The sequence below is a fragment of the Pomacea canaliculata genome, linkage group LG4 (assembly GCF_003073045.1).
Source record: "Pomacea canaliculata isolate SZHN2017 linkage group LG4, ASM307304v1, whole genome shotgun sequence".
NCBI classification, from domain to species: Eukaryota; Metazoa; Mollusca; class Gastropoda; order Architaenioglossa; family Ampullariidae; genus Pomacea; species Pomacea canaliculata.
In genome coordinates, this window is record NC_037593.1 from 17,640,371 (window position 1) to 17,652,911 (window position 12,541).

The following is a 12,541-nucleotide window of genomic DNA, read 5'->3' on the forward strand; positions in this document are numbered from 1 at the left end:
TACCGATATCGGTCAAGGGACGAATGACAGATGACTCCCCTAGAGAGTGAGACTAGTGCATTTTCCTTTTTATGACGACAGTACAAGATACTATTTCGTCAGATCTGGGTGAATGCACTCGATCCTCCCTTTGTCGGGATACACGTAAGCAAACATCAACATCCAATTGTTGCTGATGGCGCTTGAGACTGAAACATATTTGAAAGTCTGCCAGTGGCCGACCCCGACCTGTAGTCGGTTTGACCTTTGTCGCAGACACGGAGATAACTGCGTACGAGGGGCATGGGAGGTAACCCGCCGTCCCTCATTGCGGTAAGAGGCTTTGTTTAATTAACGTCTTCAGGACCGGAACGACGGCGACCTGAAGGTGTGATGGCGGCTTTGTCTGGCTACCTGTCAGGTATTGCAGGAATCCTCGGGTGGCTGAGGACAGGTGCAGACACTGAACTTTACCTCACCTGGTCTGTAACCTGGAATTTTCTCCTAGCAGAACATCTCTTTCCCGTTATTTCTGTGTAAATAGAACCATAGTCTTATATCTCCGTCACACATACGCCCGTGATAATACTGTATAATTTTTTTATAAGCTATGTAGAACTCGGAAAGTTGCCACTGGGATTGCTTTACACATCTCTCTACACAGTGCATATGTCTTTATATGATGACTGGGTAACAGAGCAAGATATTATTTCGTCACATCTGTAAATTTCTCGGGATACACGCACGCAAACATCAACATCCACATGTTCGTTTTTCTGTCGACTGTCTACAAAACAACAACATAAATTAAGATTCAACACGTTCAAATGATGTGCTCCGATCTTTCCATTAATTTCGATATTTCAGATATTTACAGCAATAATTCGTACATGACCACCTAAAGGGACAGAACTCTTCTAGGCAGGAGTTATGTGCCTTGTTGTTGCCCTCCACCATCTCCCCCAAACGTTTTGACGGCGGATCCCTAAACAGCCGCACATACTAAGGGAGGCTACGCCATAAATGTTGGCCACTAGTAAATCAGCGGTTATCTCCCCTGAATAATATATTACAGCCACACACGTGAGGGCCAGTCTTTAAAAAAAATGTTTTCTCTCTGTATCCTCACCTTCACTTCCACACTTCCTCCCCTAAAAAAAACAAACAAACAAACAATCAAAAAAATGAAAATTATTGCTATACGTTATTTGATGTTTTTTTCATCGAGATGACAAGAAGTAAAATTTGGATGTAAACATAGCTGCACCCACGTGCGATTCCATGTGCCATGAAACAGAATCCAAACAATAAAATCGCACAATATTTAAAAGGGAACTCCAGTCAGCCTTTTTAAAAATGGTTTATGCATTTATGTGGGTGGTGTAAGGGTGTGGGGATGCTGGCCCGTTAAAATTAAAGCTTGGGTCGGTTGTGAACGCTGATTGCAATTTTTTTTAAAATCACACAGAATAGTCAATAGTTCAAGTATGTACCGCTTGCAAGCCATCATGTGTTATGTGGAATTTGAAATAAGGATACATGTTTTTTATAATCGTTATTTCCAAGATCAGGTTAAAAAATAAAAACTCTTGGCTGCTTCAGTATGATTTGTAGACGGGATGGACAGAGTGCACTGAGTGGTGTTGCTTTGAAGTCATGGCCGACCCTGCCTCCTTGTCGCTGATGTCATTCAGCATTGCATCGTGTGTAGTATCTCCTGGCCACGATTTCAGACTGGTCGCTAGTGATGGTCTGAAATAGATACAACGCACAAACATCTTACACTTTGTCTGGAATGACGAACGATGGCACACACACGCACACGATGTGAGATATCACGGAACAAGACGAGAAAATGGAAGAGAAAAGTAATTTGTTTTAGCGATAAGACTCAGACAGACGGACAAAAAGACAAACTGGCATAAAAAGAAAGTAGGGAAGGAAGAAGAAGAAAGCAAGAAGGTCGGGGAGGAGAAAGAGGTCCGGTGAGGTGCCTCAGCTACTGACGCTGCGCATGGAGTCATCAGGCAGCACCTCCCTCACGATGTTGACCAAGCTCTCTCCCGGGGAAGTCCTGAGCTGACGCACAACCATCTTCTTGAGTTCCGCGTCCAGGGTGATCACCACCTGGCGCACACAGAAAGACGAGCGAGTTAACCATGGAACTGGGTGGAGATGGGTGGGTGGGAGGACGGGTATGGGTATGGGTATGGGATCAGGATCATATCAATCAAACCACAGGACGCTAAATTGTATTTTTACACACAGACACATTTGCAAGATGCTCAACCTGCATATTTGAATGCATGGACGAACATTAGAAGCGGAAGAAAATGAAAACCAGACATTACCTTTACCAATTTGCCATCGAAGGATTTGATCTCAAAAGGCTTTTGTATCTGGAAGTTGATCTCCTTTGCTTTGATGGGTGTGCTGATGCGGATGGTCCAGTTATCTCCATCTCGCAAGATCTCCTCGAAGGTGCCCAGGTTGAGACTCAGCCTGCGCCTCAAGTGACTGACACCTGGCGGACGCCAATTAATTAACAGGAAGACAAAGTTGTGTGACAGGTGCATGCAGCCTTTCAATACATGGTCATTTACAACGCTATTAAATTTTCGTGATAAAATAAACAAACAACACAACCACCGCTTGCAACCTCAGTGGTTGTAAGGTCCTGTCTACATCTTTCCACCTGACTATGTAATTTAAAAATGTTCATGATAACAAATTGATGTTGCAATGGAAAAAAAAAGATTGGTAGACGTGGCACTGTACCTAAATCTTGCAAAAACTCGTCGAAAAACTCCGACGACTGCAGCCTCCACATGCCCAGCACCGAGCCGTAGAACGCAGGCCGCTTGACGATTGCCTTCGATGACCCGGGCTGCTCTTCATTATCACTAGTCGATGAGTCCGATTCCGCGTCCTCTGAGCACGGAGACAGATCATCATCATCATCATCATCATCATCATCATCATCACCACCCATCACCCATCACCCATCACCCATCACCCATCATCATCATCATCATCATCATCATCATCCATCACCCATCACCATCATCATCATCATCTGGGCACAACGGTTATCGCCTGTCACCAATACAGTGAGGGTTGGCTGTTCCCCTCGGTTCACGACAATTATTAGTTGCTATTTCTACAACCTGTACCGACTACGACTGACCTTTTGCTCCCAAAGCTAAGGGTTTCCTTAGTTTATCTTTCTGTTCTTCAACCATTTTCAGCCGGCCATTGTTAACGTCGGCCTGCTGAAAGTCCGCAGCAGCGTGGGGGTGTGTCCTCACACCTGTCACACCTGTCACACCTGGCGGCATGAACACAACCCTCATGCACGAAGTCCCTCGCCCAACATCCACAGCTGGCCATCCACTGGACGCAGGAAGCTTGGCCGAGATTGTCCAGAAATAGCGGAAGACAATCTGTCTCTAGTTTTCAAAAACACGACCGACGGCTATATTCAAAAACAAGAGAATATAACAGATGAAAATACACACAGGCATGCACGCAAGCAAACACATAAACACACAAAACACACATATTAATATTTGGTTACCTGAAGATTAAAGACTAGTATCTTCTGAATAAGGCGTGCGTACATATGTTTTACGATATTGTGTTACTTACACACCTACTAGTATAAACTAAAGTTCACACACACAAACACATGTATGAATATACATATTTCTCATAAGCCCACTTGTGGTAGTTCAATCCTCGCACGTAACTTTTGCTTTCTTAGAGAAGGAAAGAGGAAGAAGATAAAGCAATGATATTTTTATTTATCACTTCTATGATCTGTGTCACTGTAGATAGGAGGATAAATAAGTAAACAACAATGTGTACACCCCGATTCACGACTCTGTCGCTTGACTAACACGTGAGATGGAGATGAAAGCTGAACTCAGGGTGGAAGTGCAGGGCGACTGACGTACCTCAGGCACAAGAATGGAACAGTGGCAGACATTGCTGTCCTCGCGGCGGCCAGGCTGGAGATGGAGACATTAGGATGTGGGACAGAGTTGGTGCGGACAGCGCCGCGTGTCTACAGGCGCGCAGTGGAGGCCAGCATTGTGACACAGGGACTCTCGGGCATGACTGGCACTGCCATCATTCCTGCGTCATGTGTGACATATTGAAGCTTTGAAAAAAAACTGACGTCATGCAGACAAGTTTGACGTCATATCGATTTGTGACGTCGCCTATCTCTCCCTCTCTCTCTTTCTCGTACGCACGCATGCACGCACTCTCTCACACTCTCAGACACACATGCATGCACGCACACTCTCCCACATCTACACACTGACACACACACACATGCAGGCACTGAAAGGCAAGTACACGCTGCCTGTTGACACTAACAGGTGTCGCTGTACACTATAAACCACGAAGCTTCCTGATGATTCTCCAGACATTGGTCATGTGACTGGCTGCTATAATCTGGAGGAAGTGTTGTGTGACATCACGGACTGCACTTGAGAGATTTTTCAGACGACAGTTACATCGTCAAAGCGGATATCTGCACTAAAGCTGCTGAACATCCACGGGAAGAGAGACTTAAAAACCGTCTGTCATCGATCCCAGCGAGGATCCGGTCTGACGGCTTAGAACATGTCTGCCAGGGTAAAGTTGTCAGAACGGACAGGAAATGGTAAGACGACAGATGAGCGATCGTCAAATATCAAGCGATCCTACACGCAGGATCCTCCCAGTCCCTTATCTTTCATGTGAACGATCCTACACTCAGTCCTACAGGATCCTCCCAGTCCCTTATCTTTCGTGTGAACGATCCTACACTCAGTCCTACAGGATCCTCACAGTCCCTTATCTTTCATCTGAACGAAATGTATTCACACATTGTGTAATCATATTTTTGTGGGAGAGAATTCAGTCTGTTGCGATTTTCTCCAAATCTTTTCACTCTACAATGGCTTGGCCGAATGAATAAGAGTGTGTATGTGTGTTTGTGTTTGTGTGTGTGTGAGGGGGGAGGGATTGTGTTTTACGCCGAGCCAGCAACTAAGGCTACATCACGCCCTGAACTGTAACCATGCAAACTAAACCAGCTTAAACCCTATGATTTGGGGGGAATGTCACATACAAGGTTAATTCTCCGAATTCCTCCTTAGGTTAAACTAGCCTAGGTGTAAGTATTTATATCTAGCATAACTAAATTGAGTTACTGCCTTTTATGTTTTGCATTTTTTTGCTTTTCCAAGAGATATAAGTTAAACGTTTCTGAGCGATTCAGCTCATTTATGATAATTTCAGTTCTATCAATAGATCGTACGCCTCCCGCTCCATTTTATGATTGCATCGGCCTGTCATAAATCACTAGCAGCATGGCGAGTCTGGGCTGCACGAAGATGTCATGTTAACCTGTCTCCAACAGCAACATCCACTGCTAGTAATCTGATTACAACAAGCAACCGGAGGTCGTGGTTTCCTGTCTTTCAGTTTGACAGACAAAGTTCAGTGAAATGTTTAACGAGTCAGCGAACTGCGACCGCTAATGGTAAAATGATGAATAGTACTCAGCAATAGCAGTAGAAACATTTAAAAAAATTGCGTTTTTGTGAGATCCGAAAAGTCAGTTATCTCTGCTGAACTGCAGTCACGTGATGTAACACGTGACACGTTGGTGCAAATTAATGAACACATCGGTTTTGTTTGCGTATGTGCGGTAATCTGACCAAAGTCAATTGAGTTGTTGTTGTACTTTCGCGTTTTAACACAAGCTATTTTCGATTAAATTTTTGTGGAAAAAATGTGTGTGCAGCTCTAACATTCCGTTTGTGTGGAAAATTCGCACACCACAAGGAAACATTGCTATTTCCCTGCGCCAAACACGAACTACCTGCAGCTTTTGTTGGGGTTGGGGCGAGAGAGAGAAGAAAAAAGACGAGTCTTTATTTACGAGGGTGGTAGAAAAAGCAAAGCCTGTTTTTGGTTTTTTTTAACTTCTAGCCCTCGCCCTACACTGGGGACGAATAAAGCAAGTTACTAAACTGATGTAGGAGAATACAGGTATGGCACTAATAGTGTGCTTGTAAAAAATATGCTGAGACTGTGTACAAGTTACTACCGTCAATAATATCACCTAACAGTTCGTGGCTCAGTACTTCCATTATTGGTCGAGTGCCAACGTGGATGTTGGAAATGGGTGGCTAGATTCATTTTCTCTTTTGCGTAGTTAGTAAAATTGTCAGGTTGTTTGTTTGTTTGTTTGTTTGTTTGTTTGTTTGTTTGTTTGTTTGTTTGTTTGAGTTGAATGCCATGTGATTTAGTTCAGCCCATGACTAAAGATTGTTTGTACTGTAGGACGTAGGTGCTCAGTTGTGTGTATATTGTGCTGTCGTTTACAAACATTTGACACAGGGGAGAGAAAAAAACCTCATTAATATAGATAGTGAGACATTTGGTTATTTACAGCGACCCAAGGTCTATTTCGAGAAAGGAAACAAGGCACTGGATGCTCTCGGTTCTTAGTTTATGTAATTTTAGTTTTCTGACGAACAGATGATGATCCACAACGTCGAAAGCATTGACAATATCTAGAAACAAACCAGAAAATTGACTGTCGCTAGTGTCGCCATTGCTCTGTCATAGATGTGAACCCTGTGTACTCACACCCTATGTAAACCCACATCTTACCTGATGGTCAGTGCCCACCCGTAAAGTATACATACTGTGATTGTCCTGCATCACCTTGGGACAGTCTTTCATAACTTGTTTGCGAACAGCAAGGAAAGTACACAACGCGTGTTCTTAGGTTTTGAACATAACCTCCGTTGTTTCTTGAATAAGGAAGATATTGAAGTCTGAGCTGAAAATTCTGGAGACGAGAGATAGAAGTCGAGAGGAAAAGACTGGAGACGGGAGAAGGAAGTGATTAAATCGAAGTGAAGTTTCTTTGCAAAGATTTAAGAATACTCTACAGGGACTGATTCGACCAAAGACTTTTCCATGAGTGGCGAGGAAGAAGAGTTTTGTAAGTACACGTATTCAGGTTTACACACTCGTTCAGTGTCAGAAGCAATTGCAGATTTGTTGAGATCTTTTTGGATACTTGGCCCAAAACAGGTCAGGTTGTATTTTTTTTATAAATTTTATTAATTTGTCGTCCTGTCTGTGGGGAAGAAAGAGTCATAACTCTGACTCTGATAGTTTTTACAAAGTATGAAAGGCCATGAAAGTATTTGTAGCAAAATATGTTTATTAAATATGTTTATTATCTTGAAGGTTGTATTTTTATTGTCCAAAGTATGTTTCAACACTCTTGATTCATGCTCAGTCTCTTCTGCATTAAAATCGCATACAGTTGTACCAGTACACAGCTCAGCATCTCAACGACTAAAGACTAGACATGATATCGTTAATTAAAACAATTAATGTAGAAAATCATTACAGTGCTGATTTTAATGCCAAGTAAAATGTTTTCATCGCCACATACCGGACCAAGAGAAATGATGAAGATGCTCAGCTATTTATCGTTCTTACTTTCTTCACATTCTCTATACATACCTTGAGATGTGGTAACATGCCCATGGAAAACTGCTCAATGATGATTAGATGTTTTCATAGGATGACGGATCGTATTTCTCCTCTCCTCCACGTGGACGCGTGACACTTGAAATGCGATGGCGCTGGACGCTTTCTATCGCTCAAAAATTGGTATATGAAGTGGAAAGCGTTTCTGTAATATTGCAGAAAGGACATTTTTCCCTAACATCCTTCGTCACTTTAAAAAAAAAAAAAAGTAAAAAAGAAAAAAGTAAAAAGCAGACGATCCTCCTCCACACTCAATGACTGCACCCTAGACAGTTGCCGAGCTCGTCTGATGGTAGAGAGGGTTACACCTGGTCACACCTGGTCACACCTGGCTACACCTGGTTACACCTGCTAAATGTCCTTGTGACAGACGCTACCTTCCGCCCTGGTTGATGGCCACTCGTCTGTCTTCAATCTCTTAGCTTAGCAATCTTTTATTTCCTTCTCTCACTGTCTGTCATGTCCGTCCGTCTGTCCATCCGTCTGTCTCGGCGCTGAGGAAGTGGTAAATAGAAGAAGACTCGGGATAGACGTAATGGTCCAGTAGTTGACATGTCATTTCTACGAGAAAGCTTCTAATTACCTTGTGAATTGTTCACACTACAGGCGTTCGATGTTATGATTTCTGGAATGAAAGCAGGTTGGTCGATTTCCTATTAAGACCAATCTCAGTTAACCTTTGTTTTGGTGGATTCTCTTTATAGAGAAGATTTACATTATATATATATCTACACATATATGTTTATATACATTTATATCCGTACATATCCTCTACTTTGAATATTTTCACTGCAGACTCTACCTCTTCAACTCATATGATGTCTTCGACTCCAAGTCCAACAATCAATCATCCACCGAATCCACCGAATCCACCGAAACCACAGAAACCAGAGACTGGTAGGTGGTGTTGTTTGTAAGACTATCACTACGTATCATCAGCTGGCTGATGACCAAACGGCCTCCACGCAAGCCTGCCCGTCATACCATTTGGTGGATGCATTGTTGTATTTTTAAAGACATATATAATTGGTAATTTAGGAGAAAAATCGCATAATTGAGCTAGAATAATCATTTCTGAACACAATTATCTCCCTTTCACGTGAAAGTTTGACCACGAACTAATCTCCCTGGACTGCTGGCAGAGGATTTTTTTTCCAGTTAACTGCTAAAACGAGAGATTAGACGACATAGCTTCCAGTTTATTCGCATTTCAGATTAATTACTAAAATGAGGCATCAGACTACAAAGCTTCCGGTTTATTCACATTCTTTGTTACGGCTCGCCGAGACTAACAGCGGAGAACTTCGCAAGAGGCTAAGTGTTGGTCTTGGCAGACAGACAGCAGTCCACCTACACACATAGATGGTTTAACGGGAATTTCCTGTAATTTCCCATACTGCCCTTCCTTTTCCTTTTGGAAACATGGCGCAAGCTACACTACTCGCGAGGTCTGTGACATGATCTTCGGAGTTTCGGACGAAGAAATGGAGTTGGAGATGACGATGACGAAGACGAAGAAGAATGTATTGACTTACAGAACAGCTTAGCTTTAGAGGAAGGTGACGACGAAGTAATTGACGAGACTCGATTAGACGACAATCATATGGTTAAAGCAGACGGAGCAGATGAAGATGAAGATGAAATGAACAGCCATCCTGTGCTTATTGCCAAGTTCAGAGAGTACAGCCTCGGGTGGTAGGTCATGTTGTTTATAAGTCTCACAATAATGTGTACAGTGTGCGCGCTCTTCAGACAAACATAACATTTCATGTTTCTCTACTGAGGCTTCTAACCCTGTTTGTGTGTTTGTGTGTGTGTTTACAAACATTGTGACTGTTGTAGAGACCAGTAACCCAACACATAACAGCTCAGTGACGGTGGCAGTCCTCATCTGTCTAGCTGTTCTGTTTGTGGTTGTTGCGGTTGTTGCCGTGTTTTTCTGGAGAAGGAAACGACAAGCTGATGATGTCAGGTTAGTGTCCTTCTCTGCTCATCCATGTCGATGGTTGGATGGATGTTTACACTTGTGTGTCTGTCCGAATGTGTGTTTGTAAGTTGTGTTTAAAACATAGTTAACAAAACAGTTACTAACAGGGAACAAAGCAAAGGAATATTTCAAGACAATTCTGTTGCTGGATAATTTTTTTTATAAATTTGTCGACGATGACGACGACAACGATGATGATATGATGATGATGATGTCTGCAGGAAAGAGCACAACCCCATCTGCCTCTCTGCTGCGACCAACTTACATCGTAGGCAGGACTCGTTCCATGTTTATGACAAACTGTCTTATGTAAGTTATGATCAGTTTTGACAACTTGTTGCGTACAGTTAAGACCTGGTCATTTATTTATTGTCTCGTCGTCTTATTTCTTAACTCATTATCATTTTTATCCATTGTCTCTTTGTTAGTCATTCTTGAGTTCATGGTGCTGGTTCACACAAGTTTATAACTCGCGTTCCAGGACAATAAAAGAGCCAACATCAACAATGCTTCGACTGCAGCAGACAACGACAACAACGATGACTACACCTACATCGATGACCCCACGATAAACAAGGACGTTGTCAGGCTGCACCACGACAGGCCGGTGACGACCGATGGTGAGCACGCACTCACTGACCCCTCTGTCAGCGGACTGGAACCTGACCTCTCCACCACCTACACACTCGCCCGACCCATAGACAACGACATTCCTGGCCCTCAGCCTCCCGACTATTTTAGTCTGGAGGAGAGGGAAAAGAAAGTTTGTGGTGAGCCAGCCCAGTACTTTACTCTGGAGGAGAAAGGTGAGAAGAATTCAGCCGCGGACACCGACACCCAGCAGTACTTCATTCTGGAGAAAAGACAGGAAGGAGAGGGTGGAGAGTCCGTCTCCAAGCACATGTCCTCCAGGTCTGAAGTCGACTACTTTGTGCTGGAGAAGGACGATGGTCAAGAACTCGACTGCGCAGACGTGACGAGTAGTGATACATCACGTGATTCGTCGGAAGAAGCCGAGTATTGCCGACTGGATCCGAACAGCTGTCTGGAGTCTGACTACACTCCGCTGACTCGCCCTCCACAGCCTCCTGATGCCAGAGGCGACAACCCCTACTGCCTGGCCTCGCATCCCGAGTAACCACAATGTCAATGGAACGAATACTCTTTTTGAGATCAGTATCAGACAACAATAAACATTGATATGATCATTGGGTATATTGATGGTCAGCCTCACATTTCCTTCTCACTAGAAAACTTGACATTTAAGTTTGAAATTTTCCTACTGGAGCTACAAAGCAAAGTGGCTGAGGGGACATCTCTCTCTCTCTCTCTCTCTCTTTCTTTTTTCTTCTCTCTCTCTCTGTATATATATCTCCGTTATTTTGTGACGTTGCTGTCCGTCGTTGGTCTGAGATTCTTGCTTGGATCCCTATCATCGTCCTCAATATTATTCCTTGCCTTCGGCTTTCCACTCTCCTATTACTTTATTCTCTAGTAACAATGTTTCCTTAACCTAAAGTCGCCGGTCGTGTGTTTTTACATGTGAAAACAGTGTGATGTTCTCTCTCTACAGGATGACAATGAACCAGCTTTCTCATCTACGGTCTCGACTCTTCTGGGTGTTTGTTAGTTTACTGTGACAGATAAAGTGATGGACTGTCCGATATAAAGTTACAGAGTCGTAAAACTTTTTGGATCGTGGAGACAATGATTCAGATTTTTTTTTCTTGATAGAACGATGTACAGGATCTTAGTGTCTTAGTGCTGTCATGTGTTGCTCTCTGTGTGTTTATGTTTATGCACAAGTCTGTGCAGGAGAGAGGGATAAGATGTTTGTGTACAAAGCATACAGGTTCACAAGGTTGCCAGCTACATGTCATATATATATGTGTGTGTGTAACACAAAATGTTTTTAGACATTAAATTACGGGGTTTTTTATTTCCCTTGTGTTCTTCTGTGATGCACCACTTTGTCTTATCTTGTAACTAGCATTTGTTTAGTAACTGAGACCACCCTTTATATCATCAGTAATGTTTGTCATTTGTCTCCGACTTCCCTGCTCCCTTATTCATCATTTTACGCCATGTCTCAAGCCTCATGATCAAACAACGACAATAGTTGTATTCAGTGCTATGGTGTTAGAGACCTCACTTTTCTCGGGGCCAGCTTTTACTTGAGGGCGGTCCATCTCTCCTCCTCGCTGTCACACCCTCCCCAACTCTCTAAACAGTCAGGTACCCATTCCCACCACCTGGTCGAATGGCGAAAGTTTGCTGCCCTAATCGGGCATTGAACCAGCGCGCTATCAGTTGGAACGCCAGCGCTCGGCTCTCTGCTTGTCACAGCAGCGGTGAGGAAGTAAAGAGACCTTGTGAGTAACAAGACACGAGGATGTTGACACCAGATCTTTTCTTGATGCCTAGGATAATGCGAGAGATGGGTGGGTGAGGAAAGAGAGGAAAAGTGAGACGGATACGGTCGAATATTCTACGTCACAGAAAAGACGATTGTGTATATTTAACAAGCTACATTTTTTACTTTCTGAATTTTTTAAAGCGTATTTCATATCCCACAAGAGATGTCGAGAATAAATACTGAATAAAGTTTAGCACCAGAAGGGATTTTTCTGTTGTGTGTGTCTGAGTTAGAGTGTGTGGAGGGAAATTGGTGTTTCACGCCGAGCCAGCGACTACGACTACAGCATGTTCAGACTACAGTGTGAAGACTGTAAACAGATGTCACATGCAGAGAAAGAACAGCATGCCTGAAAACAAGAGCTGAACCCAGGACAGTCAACCCTCACTGTATTGGTGACAGGTGATAACCGTTGTACCACCAGACCGCCCGGTTGGGAGAGAGAAAGAGTAACGAGTGCATTGTGGCGTGTCCGTCGCAGGTTCATATCTCACATCCATCTCAGTTAATTTTCTCTGGATCTAGCACCTCTTGAAAGAACTTCACAGAGAGACCCTAAGCTGCTGACACAGTGTTTACCACCACCA

At 43.3% G+C, this 12,541-nt stretch overlaps 2 protein-coding genes across 4 annotated transcripts; one reads left to right on the forward strand and one right to left on the reverse strand.

Annotated features, from left to right (window-relative positions):
- Positions 1-802: 802 nt before the first annotated feature.
- Positions 803-4,243, reverse strand: LOC112563284 (fatty acid-binding protein-like). Of its 2 annotated transcripts, none has more exons than XM_025237131.1 (6): positions 3,936-4,243; positions 3,167-3,428; positions 2,758-2,910; positions 2,331-2,503; positions 1,987-2,106; positions 803-1,731 (listed from the first exon to the last, which is right to left on the reverse strand). In XM_025237131.1, exons 2-6 carry the CDS (start codon positions 3,330-3,332, stop codon positions 1,666-1,668), a joined length of 678 nt encoding a protein of 225 aa, XP_025092916.1. In that variant the 5' UTR covers positions 3,333-3,428; positions 3,936-4,243; the 3' UTR covers positions 803-1,665. The 2 variants fall into 2 exon arrangements, with proteins under 2 accessions (XP_025092916.1, XP_025092915.1); XM_025237130.1 differs by having other exon boundaries at positions 3,167-3,454; positions 3,936-4,242.
- Positions 4,244-6,777: 2,534 nt separating this feature from the next.
- On the forward strand, positions 6,778-12,156 carry LOC112562600. Of its 2 annotated transcripts, none has more exons than XM_025235938.1 (5): positions 6,778-6,991; positions 8,347-8,448; positions 9,394-9,523; positions 9,760-9,847; positions 10,020-12,156. In XM_025235938.1, exons 1-5 carry the CDS (start codon positions 6,967-6,969, stop codon positions 10,674-10,676), a joined length of 1,002 nt encoding a protein of 333 aa, XP_025091723.1. In that variant the 5' UTR covers positions 6,778-6,966; the 3' UTR covers positions 10,677-12,156. The 2 variants fall into 2 exon arrangements, with proteins under 2 accessions (XP_025091723.1, XP_025091724.1); XM_025235939.1 differs by having other exon boundaries at positions 6,779-7,083.
- Positions 12,157-12,541: the final 385 nt, after the last annotated feature.

Coding starts and splice junctions, on each gene's coding strand:
- LOC112563284 (XM_025237131.1), bottom strand. CDS start 3,332: ATGAGGGTTGTGTTCATGCCGCCAGGTGTGACAGGTGTGACAGGTGTG. Junction 2,504..2,757: donor CGAGTTTTTGCAAGATTTAG/GTACAGTGCCAC, acceptor GGCGTCCGCCAG/GTGTCAGTCACTTGAGGCGC. Junction 2,107..2,330: donor TCGATGGCAAATTGGTAAAG/GTAATGTCTGGT, acceptor TGTGTGCGCCAG/GTGGTGATCACCCTGGACGC.
- LOC112562600 (XM_025235938.1), top strand. CDS start 6,967: ATGAGTGGCGAGGAAGAAGAGTTTT. Junction 6,992..8,346: donor TGGCGAGGAAGAAGAGTTTT/GTAAGTACACGT, acceptor TTTTCACTGCAG/ACTCTACCTCTTCAACTCAT. Junction 9,848..10,019: donor TTTATGACAAACTGTCTTAT/GTAAGTTATGAT, acceptor CTCGCGTTCCAG/GACAATAAAAGAGCCAACAT.